Raw genomic sequence first — 18,292 nt, forward strand, 5'->3', positions numbered from 1 at the left:
AGGTCCATCCATGTTGTCACAAATGGCAAGAGCTCCTTCTTTGTTTTAACTGAGTAATATTCCATGTTGTGTGTGTGTATGTACACATATATGTATATCACATATATACACACAGACATGTATATGTCACATCATCTTTGTGCATCGATAGATTTATGTATACTTTGGGTGAATTATCTAGTATATGAATTTCTTTCAATAATGATCTTTAAAAAAGAGTGGAGGGCGCCTGGGTGGCTCAGTCGTTAAGCATCTGCCTTCGACTCGGGTCATGGTCCCAGGGTCCTGGGATCGAGTCCCGCATCGGGCTCCCTGCTCCTTGGGAGCCTGCTTCTCCCTCTGCCTCTCTCTCTCTCTCTCTCTCTGTCTCTCATGAATAAATAAATAAAAATCTTTAAAAAAATAAAAAAAAACAGAGTGGACTAACTTAGAAATGTAAATGAGAATTAAGGACAGGCTGTGTTTGATTTGTCAGGACAGCAGTACTGGTAATAGTACGAAGAAGGAGGGCCGATGGGAGGGAGAGAGGGGAGAGGAAGACGGTGGCAGTTGGATATTATACAACTGTCCAAGTGTCTTTGTACTAGCCCTCATAAACTAATGGTTGACGTGAAATTGGAGCACCACTTTGGAGGGCAAATCAGGTAAGATATAGCAACATTGAGAGTTACAAATTCTGTTAGGCAATGACTCTGCTTGGTAGAATTTATCCTGTATATTTAGACTCCTACTGATGCATAGCTATAGAAAAAAAAAAGATTTCATTGCAGGATTAGAAAAATATTAGAAATGGCCTAAATGTCCTTCAAAGGTAGACTGGCTTGAAAAATTCTGACAAATCAATTAATAAAATACTATATGCCTAAAAAATAAATCTAATTTATATATACTGATGGAAAAATTTCAAAGATATATGCTTAAGTTTAAAAAGCCAAATACAAAATATGTATATAATATTCTTAGTTTTTAGAGAAGTATGAGAGGAGAAACAAACATATATATTAATAGTACATTGTTGGAAGGACATTAAAAAAACGGTTAACCATTAAGAGGGAGACTAGCATAAAGGGCAAAGACTGACCCTTTATTTCCATTGTCTTTTAAATTCTTTATGTTTATATCTTTTTATGCCATTTTAATTAATATCATGTGCATGCATTACCCTTTAAATTATTGAAGCAGGGGTAAGTAACTGAAATTAACCAGGAGCTCCTGATGGCATAATAATTTCAAAGTACAAGGACGCTTCGTTGTATAGTTTCAAAGACCTTCTTCTATATCACTCTGTGTCATGATGCATAGTTTCTTGTGGCATGTCAATTTTTTATGTTATTGATGAAAAGTCTGATACCTATGATGGTCAAAAATAGATAGTCTTGTCTACTGATAACAAAAAGTAACTTTGGTTAATTAAAGCAGAACACAAGTTTATTAGAATGAGGCAAAGAGATTCACAGAATGGCAGAAACCTGAGAATGGGGTGTGGTGACTTCACAGAAACTGTTGGATGCTCAAGTACTGTAAGCCCCATTTTCCACTTGACAAGGCACCGAGTGAGCAACTGCTGTGTGCTGAGTTCTGTGGGCCCTGGGGATTCAAGAGGAAAGCTACCCAACAGGCTCCCCAGTAGGCATAAGGGAGCTTCTGTGCCAGGCATCGTTCCAGGCAGGGGAGGTGTCCTGACATTCAAATATCACCACAAATTAGTGGAGTTGGTGCCACCTGAGTGGTATATCTCAGCTCCCTGTGCAGGACAGCATCACCCTGGTCCTGGGACTCTGCCCACAGCTGCTGGACCCATCGCCAGGGGCACTTGGCTTTGGGCTCAAGGCTGTCCCAACTCCACAGCCACTGGTTGGGTTCCCAGCCATCTCAGGGTGCTCTGCATCCAACACTCTAATTCAGTGCCCAGAGTGAGGGCATCCAATGAGATGCGAGACTTAGAGAGAACCAGTATCTGGCATAAAATTTTTCCCCTTTATGGCAGGTGGTGAATGCATCTAAAAGTGAAATATTACATCTGATTCATATGTGCTGATAAGGCAGGATCTCAAAGAAGTATGGTTAAGTTACAAAGAGCCAGCATCAATAATAAAATATATTAGAAATATATTATGAAATATTAGACCTTAAGATGATAGAGTACCATAACCCTGCATCTGTTGAAGCAATGACAGATCACACTATTGTAATGTTTTTTTTTTCCTTAAAGATTTTATTTATTTATTTGAGAGAGAGAGAGAGAGAAACAGCACGAGAGGGGAGAGGGTCAGAGGGAGAAGCAGGCTCCCCGCTGAGCCGGGAGCCCAATGTGGGACTCGATCCCAGGACTCCAGGATCATGACCTGAGCTGAAGGCAGTCGCCCAACCAACTCAGCCACCCAGGCGCCCTGTAATTTTTTACTGTGAAAATGAGAATTTTTATGTAAAAAGCTATTAAATATGTGTAATATTTGATTATTTATTTACATTTATGGTTTGTGAAAAAAAAGAAACAAAATGTCTCTTTAATTTAACATTCCATAAATTCTGGAAATATACTTCTAAACCCAGGTCAGCTTATTTGGAACAATTCTGCTATATTCAGATGACCCTAGTCATAATCTGTTACACACGCACATTGAGGGAACTCATGATGTTTAAGCCACATATATTTCAAAATTTATTTTATGAGTAAACTCTTTAGAACAAACATCCTTATTTGGCAATAATTACTTAATAAATGTTTTCTCATTTGAATTTTCAGTGTTTACATGTCTCTTGGTGTACCTGCACCTATTTGCCGCTCTGTAGATACAGATTATAAATTCACAACTATGTCACGTTCGTGACATTTGAGATGTTTACATCTGCCTTCCCTTTAATGGACAGAAATCATGCTTTATTCCTCTTTTGTGTCCTCGTGGAAACTTGCCTTATAATATTGAACTGTATTCTTCTTTTGCATATCATTCAATTCAAATGAGTTTTGCAATCTACCTAAAATAAAAGAGATTACACCAACATATTCACTTATGGAGAATGAAATGCCATGGATGTAGAGACCTGGAATATTTATGTAATTTCAACAACTTCTGTTTTGCTGAGTCTGTGTCTTAGGGCAGGCGAAAATAGCCAACGCTTTCCCTCTCTGCATATAGATGGCGCCACATAGATGCTTTCAGTTAGTTTTCATGCACCAGCAAATATCTATAACTGAAAGTCAAAGTCAGAATGTAAGCTACCCCTTTGGCCTCCCTCCCATTTGACATGTGAGGTTCTTTCTCACATTCTTTCTTTCTCTGACATTCTTGAATGTCATTGAGGAAGAGTTTTTTGTCACTTGATCATTAACATAGATGCTAAAATCTTTCAAATAGTGTTAGTTTATCTATGGAATTGCAACTCCTTCTGTTTCTTGTAGAATTTGGACCCATTTATAAAATTTACCATAGGTGTATGTTGGTGTAAATATGAGTACAGTACCTGCAAATTAATCATTCCTTTTATTTTCCAGATCCCTTAAAATCTGATCAAGACTCTTCGAACCATTACCACGGCACCAGCAGTGGGTCTGTCGCGGCTGCCATCCTGGTCCCATTCTTTGCTCTAATTTTGTCAGGGTTTGCATTTTACCTCTACAAACACAGGTACCGTGGAAACCCCGAGGGTATGCAAACGCTGTGCGCAGACAGCGCTGGTCTGGGGAACGCACATCCGCTCGCTGCCGCGTGCACACACACGTATACAGCTTCTCTCCCACATTATGAAAGCTTGCACGGGAAGGTTTAGCCTTCTTTTGTTTGCTGTACTTGCTCAGCAGGCCAAGTTTGAGTAATGAACTTTAGAGAATAAATAAATGGATTTAAGAAATAACGTGCTAGGGTTCATGGTCAATTGAAAGATGCAGTGAAGGATTCTATTTCTACTTTTGAGGTCCATAGCCAGATATCAGGGGCATTAGGATGGTATCTCCACCTTCCAGCAGAAGATGTAACAGAATGTTCTTTTTTTTTTAATGTTTTATTTATTTATTCATGAGAGTCAGAGAGAGAGAGAGAGAGGCAGAGGCAGAGGGAGAAGCAGGCTCCCCGCCCAGCAGGGAGCCCGATGCGGGACTCGATCCCAGGACCCTGGGATCATGACCTGAGCCAAAGGCAGACGCTTAACCATCTGAGCCACCCAGGTGCCCCGGAACAGAATGTTCTTTATGGCCACTTTCAACTCCATGAATCTGTGATCTACAAACTGTTGGTTTATTCCTTTCTTCAGCCAGATACAAATTGAGTTCTCACTATGTACTCAAAGATACCACGTGTTCCATCTCGGTGTTCTGACCATCTATGAATTTGCATATCCCTACTAACTGAAAAAATGTCAAAACTTGAGAAAAACGACTTTAATGAAATAGATCCTTTCATTGGAGTTAATGAGGATGTCACCACAACCCCCACCAAAAAAAAAAAAAAGCAAAAATAAATTGTGGAGGAACTGTAAGTTCTCATGCATGTTGTCTTTATCTGGATAATATATTTCCTGGAAGAATATGGCATATGCCAAACTGTTTTAAAATACTATTTGTGAGCACCTGGGTGGCTCAGTTGGTTAAGCGACTGCCTTCAGCTCAGGTCATGATCCTGGAGTCCCGGGATCGAGTCCCGCATCGGGCTCCCCACTTAGCGGGGAGTCTGCTTCTCCCTCTCACCCTCCTCCCTCTCATGCTCTCTGTCTCTCATTCTCTCTCTCAAATAAATAAATAAAATCTTTAAAAAATTGTATAAAAAAATAAAATAAAATACTATTTGTAATAGTGGAATTCCCTATATATATTAAAAAAAAAACCCTCTGTGATTCCCCAAAATAAGATTAAGGTATGTTAAATGTGCTCAACATTCATTTATATAATACAGATATTCTATTTAATCCTGGTTTAAAAGAAGAAAAACTGTGTAAGGATTTTTTTAATAACTCATAGAATAGATTTAAATATGTGCTTTCTTATGCTTTTTAAAAATATATAAAATAGTAAGAATGTTACTTCAAAATTATATTGCATAGCTGCTTACATGGATGTCTTCATTTTCCTGTGGTTGGTAATGTACTTGGTTTAAAAATATAATTTGATGAAAGGAATCTCAGATGGTACTTAACAAAATTGAAGTTTGGCTCATCTGTATTAGTTAATTATTATTACTTTTTGAGAAGACAATATTTTCTGAACACAGGTCTGGTAAGCCTTATCCTCAGATTTCTCTGGGGCTAGTTGAAAATGTAGTAAATATAAATATAAATATAAATATATATATATATATATATATATCTCACTACCTTATCCAATAAAATTCCATCCTTAGAAGTGATTCTGTTCTTAAAGAAGTATAAATTACAAATATATTTTCTTTCACACGTTTCTCTAGGAACCACAATACCCTTACAGATAAACATACAGTAGGAATTTATAATTCCTACAAATTCATTTTTGCTTTTTGTTGTTGTTGTTGGCATCTATGTTAACCCCTAGGGAAACGTGCAGTCCATTAAAGTTCTTTCTCCCCACTCTTTGATGTTTCCCCGTCCATAGGGGAGTCTCTGGATCCTCCTGAAGTTTCCTCTGCCCAGACCCACAGGCGGGAGTCCCCATCTGCCTAACGAGTTTTGCCTCGATGTGCCTCCCAGTGAGGCAGACCTTTATATGAGTCTCAGAGAAAACACCTCTCAGCACCTCTCTGAGCTTTTCAAAAGATAACCCTACACAATTATATGTAGGTATACATAAAGCAGTCAGCACTTCTGATGAGATCTTAAGTTAAAACCTCACAGTATTGGGGAATACTCAGTATAGACCACACCTGTAGTCTTCCAACCGCAGATGCTTCCCTACCACGTTCAGTACTCCGTGTTTCCGGAGGGAGACCTCACTTACATGTCCGGTGACTTTGATCCCTCTGCATTTCCACACCATGGGCTGTCTGATCTCATGGCTCTCGAGAGCCAAGAAGCCCCTGTGACTCCGAATCCATACGCTTCTGTAGTTCTCTGGGCCTGTGCCATAGGAGGAATTGGGAGACTTCTATAGAATCAAGCGGGCCATGCCTGATCACCCAGGCAGGCCATGAATTCATTTTTGTTTGAGTTGTTGCCATGTACCCAGGGAACATGCCAAACTATTAGCTTTCCGTACACTGGCTCCTTACCCTCTACAGGTGTAAAAGTTCCTTAACCAGCTGGATCTTTATTTCTGGAGTTAAAACTGTGTTCCCGCTCATTTCTGAGTTTCTCTCATTACCCTCTGCTTGGAATTGTTCCCTCAGTCAGACCCAGGGCTCCTGACTCAGGACTCCCACGTCGCTGCCCTGCACACGCTTCCTTCTCTATGGCCCCAGGATCCCATCCAACTCTGTGGGGCTTCCCTGGCAGTGGAGGGGTGGTGACCCCTGACCTGGGAGATGACATGGGGATTTTAGCCAGCTTTCAACTTCATTAACGTTTGGCTGAATTTGTTTATTAACTTTTGTTGCTGGAGCATTTTCAAGTTCAATGTCAAACACCCTCCCCAAGTCCTGGGGCAGTTGCAAACTGCTTTTCTGCTGACAGAAATCTAATTCTCTGAAACTTATACACTTTGAGTTCTCTTTTTCTCAATGAGCATTAAGTCAAGTCAGAAAATCTACTAGTGAATCACTAAAACGGAAGCATCATTAAATCCGATATCTGGTGATGTTTTTGCTAGTGTGGGTATTTACATTAAAGTTCTGTTTTTACCACCTGGCATAGTTTTCTTATGTAATTTCTTCTGGAAAAGGTGGAGGGGCAGACTAGATAGCTTTACGTCTTTTACCTCTAAAAACCCTCCAATCTCTAATCTTAGGTCATACACAGGGGTTTTCTTTTAATTAGAAAGCATAACCAGTAGTTTGACAAAGAGTTCAACGTCTGTTCTGTAACTTGGTCACGGCTATGTTACATTACAGAAAGAGCTAGCCTTTAGTGAACATGATAACTGCAGTGAACTGAAGTTTATATTTCTCTTTTCCTTAATCTGAACAGTCCTGAAGGGTTGACATCTTGATTGAGCAGGGAGTGACTTCCCCAACGTCATATAACTTACAAGTGACAGACAAATGTCTAAAGCAACTCTGGCATTGATGATCTTCCCATTTTGCCAAGAGTATCAATAGGAATCAGATAATTCCTTGACTTTGGAAAGAGCTTCAGCATTTTAAACTACCTATATCATCCCAACCACTGATTCTAAAAAGGAAAACGGTCTAAACGTGTGGAGATGTGCCCTCTTCCCTGTCACTGTGTGCCCTCGCATGTGTATTCCCTGCTGAGTTGGGAGTGATGTCGTGCCCCCGGCCCCAGCTGCCTCTTTTCTTAAAATCCTGGCTCTAACAGTTTGTTCCTTCTTTCCCCTTTAGAACGAGACCAAAAGTTCAATACAATGGCTATGCAGGACATGAAAACAGCAATGGACAAGCTTCCTTTGAAAACCCTATGTATGATACAAACTTAAAACCCACAGAAGCCAAGGCTGTGCGGTTTGACACAACTCTGAACACAGTGTGTACGGTGGTATAGCCCTCAGTGCCCCATTAGGACTGATTCATAGCCATACCTCTGATGGACAAGCAGTAACTCCGTTGGTGCCATATACCACTCTCCCTTCTACTCTTGGCTTTGCTCCGGTGATCTTTCACATCTGCTGGCATCCATGCAGCGGGAATCTCCAGTCACGTGCCAGAGTCTTCTGAGGGTCGGACAACAAATACCGACAAATGCGCCTGCATTCTGAATGTGGATTCCGAATGCCTGACTACATCTGCTTGGAATCAAGGCACACTTAAGGAAGACTGCCGAGTCATGCCAATTCTTTGTACTTAATGCCTCAGACTTTCGTATTTCTGTGTGGCTGGGATGCCTTTCAATGCAGTCTTCTGGGCACGTGGATACATCCTTTGGGTGCGGTGACAAAATGGTAGCACCACAATATACCACAATACGTTGTTCTGTTTTTGTTTTGTTTTGTTTTGTTTTTAACCCCCATGAATATGAATACTCTGGAAAAAAAAAAAGCTCTTTTGAAGAAGACACCTTTCTGGTAGACGCACACACCTACAAACGCTTCACTCTGTCCTTCCTGAGACCTGACAAGCTTTGAGGACTCACAGCTCCCCTCAGTGTCCATCCCTAGGGCCATTTGCAAATTCCCCAGTCAGCTGTTCTATTGCAGAATTTTTGATGCACAATTTTTTGCACTAGTGTGTTATGAATGACTGAGTAAGATTCTGATAAAAAAAACAAACTATTTACACAGGGTTTATACACACTATCCATTGTATATAAGCATCTTTTCATGTGGTCAAGCTAAACATCCACCATCCGTTCAGTTGGCGTGTTAGAGAGAGGAAGTATCCCCAGACATGGCGCAGGTCTTAAAGGTATTGGAGAGATTTATTTTATTACCGTGTCCTTTAGCTACATATGTGTGTTGAATTCACTGAAGATGTCGAACAAGGCAAAAAAAAAAGAGGCCTTTTTATGTTTTTATTTAGCACACACGTTCTTCCTTTCGGCATCACCCGCTGATGGCACGGAATGGCAGGGCGGTGGCGGCATGTCTCCCGTGTAAACATGTCCATAGTAATTTATTTTAGATAGCTCATGAACCTGTGGGGTTCAGCTCACCGTAGTCTTCCCCGTGCACCGGGGTTCGCTCCCCCCGGGGCACCGTTGCCTGCTGACGTGGCGTGGACCGACTGCGCACAGTGCATCTTGCACTCAGTGGGACTTGTCCAGGATCAAAATACCATGTGTCTCTCTGGAGGCGCGGGAGAATCACACATTTCTTTCCTGATGACACCTTTCATACATTGTTTTGTCTTTTGTTTCATGCGAATTCCAGATACAGATGTGATTTAGGTGATTTTTCACCTTTAAAATGTATTCTAGGTACGTTTTGAATCACGGTGTGAATAAAATAGGCATGATCCCCGGTGTGGATAAGATCCAAGTATGAAGTAGAAGGCGTGGCAATGAGAATGTGGATGTAACAAAATCCAAGTGAAGATCATGTTTATTTTTACTTATAACGGTTTGATAAAAGCATTTTAAAAAGACGATGCTTATTTTATTCTTTGGGTGTTCAGTGCGTGTCCCATGTATTGAAAATGTCTCCCTATTCACCTTCCAGACCAGCATCCACCAAGTGTCTCATTCACTTCGTTGTAGTGGACGGATTCACACCTAGCTTTACGACTGATGGATTTGTTGCTCTGTTGAACATTCAAATGCAGGACTTCAAAAGTGGAAAATGAAAAAAAAAAAAAAGACACAAAAACCTGTCAGGATAATAGCTCATTCTTTCAAGTCATGTGTTTTGATTTGAGCGCTTTATTGGATCTTTTTATCCTCGATGCCCACTGTTCTGTTACTTGTTTGAAGGGGCGTATGCTGTTAGGAGGGCATCCCTGACCTCTTCTAGTGACTTCTTTGCCTTTTGAACTCCAAATTATGAATTCCTTAGTATCATGCTGAATTCTCTGCCCCTTTTTCTCTGGCCGACCTGATATTGTGACTGGAGATTTGCTTTGCAACCTGGAGCCCTTACACGGATTCTACTCCTTAGACTAGACGAGGTCGGCCAGAGCCAGGCTCCTAACACGCACACTGAACCAGAACAAAGAGAAAGGGAGTTCGAGGATCGTTGTGTGCAGGGGAGAACAGGGTTACTATATACATTAGGTGTATATATATATATATATACATACATACATATATATAAATATATTGTACATATCTAAGTTTGAGTCATTCAAACTAGGTGCAAAATGCTGACTTCAGAGTCTGAGTTAACGTCTCTCTTCCCCCGTCCCTGACCTGCTTGCCGGTCAATGCCGTTACCAATTCCTGAACTGACAGGACATACATACGCACATACAGAAACCACATACACGATTAGATATTATTTTCCTTTGTGTGCAAAGTCAGCCTGTCCTTTGGTTGCCAGTTTGGAGCATGGTATTCAACAACAACCACAAAAATACTCCATGAAATTCTCCTGCGAGGATTCTGCCTAGTTTCTTCCTAGGGTGTGTGCAGTGTGGATTCAGATCTCCTGCGAGGTGTTGGAGGGTCTCACGCAGGCAGTCGGCGTGCGCGCTTCCTGCGCTGGGGCTGCAAGACTCCTTCTGGAAGCGACCAGAACCCCTGCGCGGGGAAGGACCCCATGCTAAGGCAGGTTATGTGATTCAGAGCTGTTTAAAATGCTGCTTGTTTCCCACATCTTTTGCCTTTCTTCAGGCTAGCTGCAATAATTTTTTCTTCTGTAAGATATTTTGTAAACAACAACAAAAAAATCAATTCTCAAACAGGGGGAAAGAACGCTGGTGTCATGGTCAGGAAACCCGCCGCATCTCCGCCCGCCCCGTGTTACCATCTCACCACATGCTGCTGACATGAAGTAGGTGCAAACGACCTTTTTGTACAGAGATATATTTTTTATGAAGAATTTGTAAAATTATTAAATATGCTGTAATTTTTTGATTAATGTAGGTAAATTGTTAAAAAATAAATGTTTTTACAATACAAAACTGTAATTTTCCCAATAATGTACCATGTACCATCTTTAGCTGATTCTCAGTTCCAATCCTATTACACATGTATTAATATTAAAGTGGCCTGTTAAAATCAACAGTATCTTTTTTTGTCAAAAAATTATAAAGAGAGTGTAATATAGCCTGTGCAATGCCACCTATCTTTAAAGGAAATCAGAGTTCTAATTAAATATTTAATTTTAGATTTCTATTTTTTGGTGTGATTTATTGTAGCCTAATAACGTGTGCCTGTGGGCCCGTGGCAGGGGAGGCAAAGAACGAAGTGTTCCTAACGAGCTTTCACTGCATTTGCAACCGGGCTGGGTATTTTCTGCAGATGATGTTAGCATTACGGACATGATTAATAACCAGCACGCGTGTGAGGATGCGCGACACAGGCACTGGCTGTGCGGAAGCTGACTTATTTCTTAATGGTTTACCTAAAACCAGGGAGAGCTTTCGCTCTTCTCGAAACCAAATCAAGCCTGTATTTTTATAATTTTTAAAAGCTTTTTTTTTGTTTTTGTTTTTGTTTTTTGATATTTCCAAGCCATTGCTTTAATATAACCATGACTGGGTGAGCCCCCAAACAGACGCCAGCCTTGTTCGCTCCTGGTCAGTGTAGTCTGCACAAGGAAGGCTGCTCACCCACATTTGGGTGAAATTTTAATTCCTTTAAGGAGAGCATTTGTATGATAGGGTAATTTCTTTTTTGTTTGTGTTATTTTTACTTTTTATTTTTATTATTTTATTTTTCATTATGTTCAGTTAGCCTACATATAGTACATCACAAGTTTTTTTTTTTTGTAGTGTTCAACCATTCATTAGTTGCATATAACACCCAGGGCTCATCCCAACATGTGCTCTACGACCAACACCAAAGAAATGGAAACAATTATTAGACATTATTACCAGCAAATATATGCCAAAAAATTAAGCAATCTAGAAGAAATGGACACATTTTGTTTTAGATTTTTTAATTTATTTGAGAGACTGAGAAAGAAAGACCACAAGCAGGGGGAGGGGCAGAGGGAGAGGGAGAAGCAGGCTCCCCACCGAGCAGAGAGCCCGATGTGGGTGGGGCTCGATCCCAGGACCCTGGGATCATGACCTGAGCTGAAGGCAGACACTTAATGGCCTGAGATACCAGGTGGCCCAGTATGTTTATAATTTGAAAAAAATAATGGCAGTTCTTTCTGTAAACGTTTGCAGTGCTGAAAAATGACACATAAGAACATTATGCACATATTTAAGAAAACATTTCAAATGCCACACTTGAAGAAGGCTCAAAAAAATTCCTTCTCGCAGACTGCCCTTAAAATTCAGAGCCAGCCGTCCTCCACTCATCTTGGGGCTGAGAGAAAAAAGAACACTTTACAAGTCCTCCGTGACCCATCAAGCGGAAATGTCCTGCAGTTAAACAGAATGATATGCTAATTTTCCTGAGAGTCAAGTTATTACAAAATGAAAAACAACCAATAATAATAATAAAAAAATCGCCCCACAGTGGCTTCAAAGAAACGAAAGTTTTGATATCCCACTTAGACTCTGGCTCTCTTTGGATCCACAGATGTTTTTCATTGCTATGGATTGAGCACCTACTCTGCGCCCAACACATTTCCATGTGACTTGCATCCCTTCAAATAGTCCTCCTAATCTAGCAAAGTGGTGTTACTGCTCTCACTTCACAGGTGAGATGCAGAAGTGCCGAGAAGCTTATTACCTAAGGATGCAAGCTAGGCAGGCTGATGGCGGAGAGCAGTCTTCTGCTTCACCTTTCTTCTTTTCTCACTAGAAATATCACATTATTAGATTCATCAGTATTTTCTGATTCTGCAATTTAAAAAAAACATTCTCTCATTCTAGCTGTAAATCATTTTGTTTGGGCTTCACCCAGTTAAAAATAACTCCAAGTAAAGAATTCCAGGAGATATCAATACTCCATAGTATCAGTTTTACTATCTCCCAGATTACTCATACATAATGTGTCCTCCAGAAGTTTTAACACATTAAACTGGAACTTGAGAGCCCTGTCGTTATCCTGCGGGTCTTTGTGTAACACACTGAAATCATACGAGAGCTTTACTCTTGACTGACCTTTCCACTTTTGCCTCCTAAAAACTGACTAGGAATTACTACTACGTCTCAGAAATCTGTCTCCTGCGTCTGGCATCTTAGGCAAGTGGCAGAGCATCCTGCACGGAGTAGGACCTCAAATAGCTGCTGAATTTGAACCGAGTACCTCTCAGCTCTCATTACTCCCTGCTGTGCCCTTTTGTTAACACAGAGACACCCAGCCTGTTCCGAGCGATGGCTCTTTACAATAACCAATACAATCTGACTTCCTCTTCACTGCGGTGGAAGTAAGTTTTCATAGGCTTATTGGGTTATCTATAGCCAAGAATAGTGCCTTCTACTTCTCTGGATGCCTTTGCCCGTGGAACCGGGCATGTCTCCCCTTTCTGATGGCGGCTGCCCCTGGCTATCCCCTGGGACCCTCTGCCTGCACGACAATCGGTTTGGGTAGCATGTGTCCCACAATTCTGCACCCGTCTCTGAGCCAGGATGACTCTTCTCCTGGGAATCAGAGCTTGAGAGGCGTGACACAAACATGAGATGTGTCCGGCAGGATGTACGCTGGCCCCCAGCTAGGCCGCCCCAGGGAGTGAGCCCAACCTTGCATGCTGCGTCTCTCCTCCCCAGGCCTGATCTCTGGGCTGTTCCCTTGCAACTGCTACTCCACCCCTTTCCATATCCATTTTTTCTTCAAGTTTCCAGACTTGGGTACTCGTACTTGCATTTAGGGGACTCGGCTGCTGTAATTACACCTGACAGGTATAGGACAGGTCTCTGTGATGCTCCCCGACGCACGCACTCAGGGCACAACGCCCGGCTGCCTAACGCCGAATCCAGCCATGCAACCATGGAACACCACTGCTGAGCTGAGCCTCCGTGTCTCTGAATGCACACAACACCAAAGTACCAAAGGTAAAGTGACTCACAAGACTGCTCGGATGGCTGGGAGAGTTTCTAGGATTTAACAAATTTGCCGGATTTAATACAAATCTCGCCAGGTGAATGACCACCTTCACATGCATGTGGCCAACCAGACAGTACGCAGTGGCTGGGGGCACTTCTCAGGGTCCGTAAGGGATGGTGAGGCAGCCTCTGTAAGGCTTTTATTAAGGAATTTTGCGGGCTGAAAGGGTAGCAAGCATAGTTTTACAATACTGCTTTAGAAGACATTTTTGTTGTTGTTGTTTATTTTGTCTTATGATGTTATCCTCTTGTGGATATTAAAGCAGCTTTTAGTTTGTTACAAGATTACTTCCAGGGAAGGCACTGGATGACAGGGGGGCTAATTTTTCAGGCCACCTGGACTCCTTAATCTATAGGATTATATATAAATTAAGTGCTTAACAGGGGAGAGTGAGGAGAGGAATTATACCAAGAGAATTAAGATGACGTTCTTTTCTTCCCTGTGTATGTTCAACAATCTCAGGGCACGAGAAGGTCAGCCTACAGCCTTGGGGTCAGGCCCAGGCCCCTGCAAGCCCCCCTATGTCATACATTCGCCACGTTGGTGGTGCGCGAAGAGCCTGAGACCCAGGGCGAGTCTCAGCTGTGGTCACCATCCTGATAGGCTCGGCATTTAGTTCTGACCATGTCCCCATCCTTATACCCCTAGGGTGACACGTGATGCCGTCACGGGAGTCCAGTCCGCTTGGGGGGCACACGCCCAGGTGTGTGTGTCCAGGATGCACATAGTGAAGGTGCAGGTGCTCACATCTCAAGAACATGGCTTTCAACCCAAGAGAACGAACCTGCAAAACAATATGGATGACATAATCCCATTTTCCAATATGATTAAAAATCATGCAAATTAATACTCTATGTTGTAAAGGGTTACATCTGTATGTAGTAATGCTATTAGAAATGCCTGGTATAGACTAAAGTCATATTCAGATTAGTGACTTCTTCTAGGGAGGGAGCAGAGGAGTGGAATTGAGGGAGTGCATGGAGTTGTCTGCCATGGAAATTTGAGCAAGGTTTTTACCAGTTGTGTGGAAGATGGGAGAAATCATAGTTTCTACCTTGTCGGGGTGTAGAGGATGGCAAATGTGAGAGTGGGTGTGAGATGCATAAAATATGGCCCAGTGCACAGCAAGGTCCAATTACCTGCCCCTTAACTATCTGACCCATCACCTACCTTCCTATCAATCACCTAGCGATTCATCAATGATCCATCGTTTATCTATCACCATTTAACTAATCTATGTATTTATTTGTTTAAAAAATGTGAATCAAGTAGAAGAGAAAATGTTGACTTTGACAAAGTTGTACAAGGACTTTCACATTACTTTTATCACACTTTATGCCTTAATTGGTTTTGGAAAGCCTTACACTCTAAATTTTATTTATTTGTCTTAGAGATTTTATTTATTTATTTGACAGAGTGAGAGCACAAGCAGGGGGAACGGCAGAGGGTGAGGGAGAAGCAGGCTTCCTGTAAAGCAGGGAGCCCGATGCGGGGCTTGATCCCAGGACCCTGGCATCATGACCTGAGCCGAAGGCGAGGCTTAACCGACCGAGCCAGCCAGGAGCCCTACACTCTAAATTTTAAAATAATGGGTATGGCAGTTCGGCTGTGGAGGTTTGAACTGTGCCTCCCTTCCACCCATCCCTGAGACTCCGGATGGTTGCATAACCACTCCTTCTGGCCAATTTCCCAAACTGTTACATCGGGAATACCAATATCCGGCTTCATTTGAAAAGCCTGTGACCTTTTATGAATAATGTTAGCCAGTGGATACTTGGTGAAAACACTGGAAATACTCCTATTTGAGAGTCGCTTGAAGACAGCACCTCTTTCTTCTCCTGCACAGAAGTCATGCTTGTTTCTCCCCGGTTGTTTCTCCCTGGGGCAGGTGCATTATTCCGGAATGCATTTGACTATACGTCTTACAGAGTAGGTAGCTAACACACTCTATGATTACTGCAAGGACCTCTGGGCTCTGTTTTTCGTCTTGTAACAGTGGGTCGTTGTGCCCATTAGTCTTAAAAAAAAAAAAATACTGCACGTTTTTCTCTTATCCATGGAGGCAATCACTGAGCTGTTGTCCAGGGCGTCAGGGGCCGATGTCTGACTGCAAACTCACTCCTTTAAGCGCAGGCTGGAAGGGAGGAGCCTCGACAGGAGTGTTCAGAGGCAAACACCCAGCGTTGGGCAGTTGAAGTCCACACCAGGCAGGGTCCCGGTACACGCAGTGACCGCCTTGCGGGGAAGCAGTGGGTGTGAGTGTGAAAATGGTAGAGATGATATGGCCCTGGGTGAGATTCTGTCTGTCTGCTGTGGTCTCTGGTGTCTCAGGTTGTTTCATTAGATCTTCAGGAGAGTCTGCGTGCTGGAAGCAGGGTGGGCGCAGCGGGGAAGCCCACCGATGGTGACAGCCGTCTCAGAGGGAAAGCCGTGGGAACCGCAATGGCCCCTGTGGTCAAAGTGAGTGGGAGTGCTATTTGTTCAATTTTATTATGCATTTCAGTGAGTTATTGTAGTGAAATATTCCATATTTATGTAAAAGATTTTACGTTATTGTTAATCTTTTTTTTTTGGCAATAAGAACACTGAACATGAGATCTGCCCACTTCATAAGCTTTAAGTGCAGGTCACATGTGACTACAGGTGCTGAGCTGTTCAGCGGGTTCTAGAACATGTTCATCCTGCGTGACCGACAGAAGCACGCCTTTCATTCCAGAGGGATCTAGAAACACTCGTACTAAAGTGCGCTCTTCAGAATCTGGGTGACTTTGTTTGATTGGGCTGTGTCTTTCTTTGTTCTGCCCCAGATAAATATTACCCTTAATTAAACATTTTGATAAGCAACACACAGCTAAGTGCCATTATTAAATTTTTATGCATTTAGTAAAAATGGCTAATTATGAGCCAATGGATGGATAGACAACTTGGAAAATTAGCATTGCTTTGTGCGCTGGCAGCGGGGTCTGTGCCTGAGGTTACGTTGGCCGCCAGCTGCCTCACCCTTTACCGCCCGAGGACTCGGGCTCCAGGACACCTGGCACTGCATCTGCCCTTCCTCTTCTTCCTGCTGGTACCATTAAGGCCCAGGGTGGGGGCCCTCATCGGCTGCTGGAATGCAGCCAATCTCCAAACTTCAAGAAAAGATAAACATACTTCCCTGGAGCAGGATTCCAGGACTCCCAGCAGCTATGGACGAGTGGACTAGGCTCTCTCGAGCGTTCGCAAATGCTGGTTTTCTAAGACTGTGCAGAGTAATGGGTTTTTAAAACATGCCTAGCGGATGAAAAATTAAAGGATCAAGTTTATCCTACTTTTCACTTGGCTGGTGAAAATAGATTTTGGAGATAAAGTGTATGGGAGAAGATATACATACATAAGTCATACCATGCTGGTGGAAGTTTAGACCTTTGCAGAGATGAACTAGGAGAAAAGGAGATCTCAAAGGTTCTCAGCACAGGTGAGAAAGGGTCATCACCAACCGTGATCATGCTGTTGGCCAAGCCACCGTGCGGGTGACTTTGCAACACGTAAGTGGGTCAAGTCACATGTTGTACATCTTACACTGACACAATGTTATATGCCAGTTGTATCCCAATGAAGCTGGGAAAAAAAACATCCCCTTGACTCAACAATTTCACCTTAAGAAACATAGGTGGCCATATAGCACTCCAGTCCTCGGAAGGAAGTGAGGCGTGCACGTGGTCCGGCACTGTTTCCAAAGTAAAATATCGGAGGCAAGATAAAAGGCCGTTGATAGGGAAGAAATTACATAAATTATGGTACATCTATGTAACAGAATACAGTGCAGTGGGGAGTGCGGAGACACTTTAAGGTGTACTAATATCTAATGTTGTACAAGACTTATTTAAAGTGCAAAGGCATCGGGCACCTGGGTGGCTCAGTTGGTTAAGCCTCGGACTCTTCATTTTGGCTCAGGTAATGATCTCATGGTTGTGAGATTGAGCCCTGCACGGGGCTCAGGGCTGGGCATGGAACCTGCTTGGGATTCTCTCTCTCCCTCTCTGCCTCTCTCCACCTCTAAAAAAAACAAATAAATAAAATAAATAAAGTAAAAAAGTCTCATGCAGAGCTGAGTTTCTGATGTGCTTTGATGTGCGTGAGCAATAGGCTACACGCACATATGTTCCTGAGCGTGCACGTGTTATCTGGAAGACTATTTAAAAAAATGGTAGCAGTGTTGCTGAGAGCAGCTGAAGGAATCCGGGGGAGATAAGAGGGAGACTCACGTTTCACTCTGTAACATTTTATAATCTAAAACTCTGTGCTACCTACCCATGTATACAACTGAAAGCATATTTCTAAATTAAATAAAAATAAACAAACACATATCTGTTGCCAGATTGTTATTTTAGCTTCACACATGATTTGACCACCAATGCAGGATGACCGATACTCCTGATTGTAAATCCACGTACTCCTCCTTCTTGTCTTCACTTTCAGAAACTAACAGAGTAGTATTAAATTTTGAGACAGTAAATTTTGACAGTAAATGGTTCTCTTTTTTTGAAAGATTGTATTTATTTATTTGATGGAGAGAGAGAGAGAGAGCCCAAGCAGGCAGAGGGTCAGAGGGAGAGAGAGAAGCAGGCTCCCCAACTGAGCAGGGAGCCTGACATGGGGCTCGATCCCAGGACCCTGAAATCACGACCTGAGCCAA

General features: G+C 42.3%; 1 protein-coding gene across 2 annotated transcripts in view; it reads left to right on the forward strand.

Moving 5' to 3' along the window:
- Nucleotides 1-10,737, forward strand: part of CSMD1 (CUB and Sushi multiple domains 1) — a 2,028,797-nt gene extending 2,018,060 nt beyond the window's left edge. For both annotated transcript variants that reach the window (XM_027598604.2, XM_027598603.2), the window contains 2 exons: nucleotides 3,497-3,629; nucleotides 7,401-10,737. In XM_027598604.2, coding sequence (XP_027454405.2) covers nucleotides 3,497-3,629; nucleotides 7,401-7,560 — 293 coding nt within the window. In that variant the 3' untranslated portion in view covers nucleotides 7,561-10,737. The remainder of the gene's footprint in view (nucleotides 1-3,496; nucleotides 3,630-7,400) is intronic.
- The last annotated feature ends 7,555 nt before the right edge of the window (nucleotides 10,738-18,292 follow it).

Source organism: Zalophus californianus, chromosome 2 (assembly GCF_009762305.2).
Source record: "Zalophus californianus isolate mZalCal1 chromosome 2, mZalCal1.pri.v2, whole genome shotgun sequence".
In the NCBI taxonomy this organism is placed as follows: Eukaryota; Metazoa; Chordata; class Mammalia; order Carnivora; family Otariidae; genus Zalophus; species Zalophus californianus.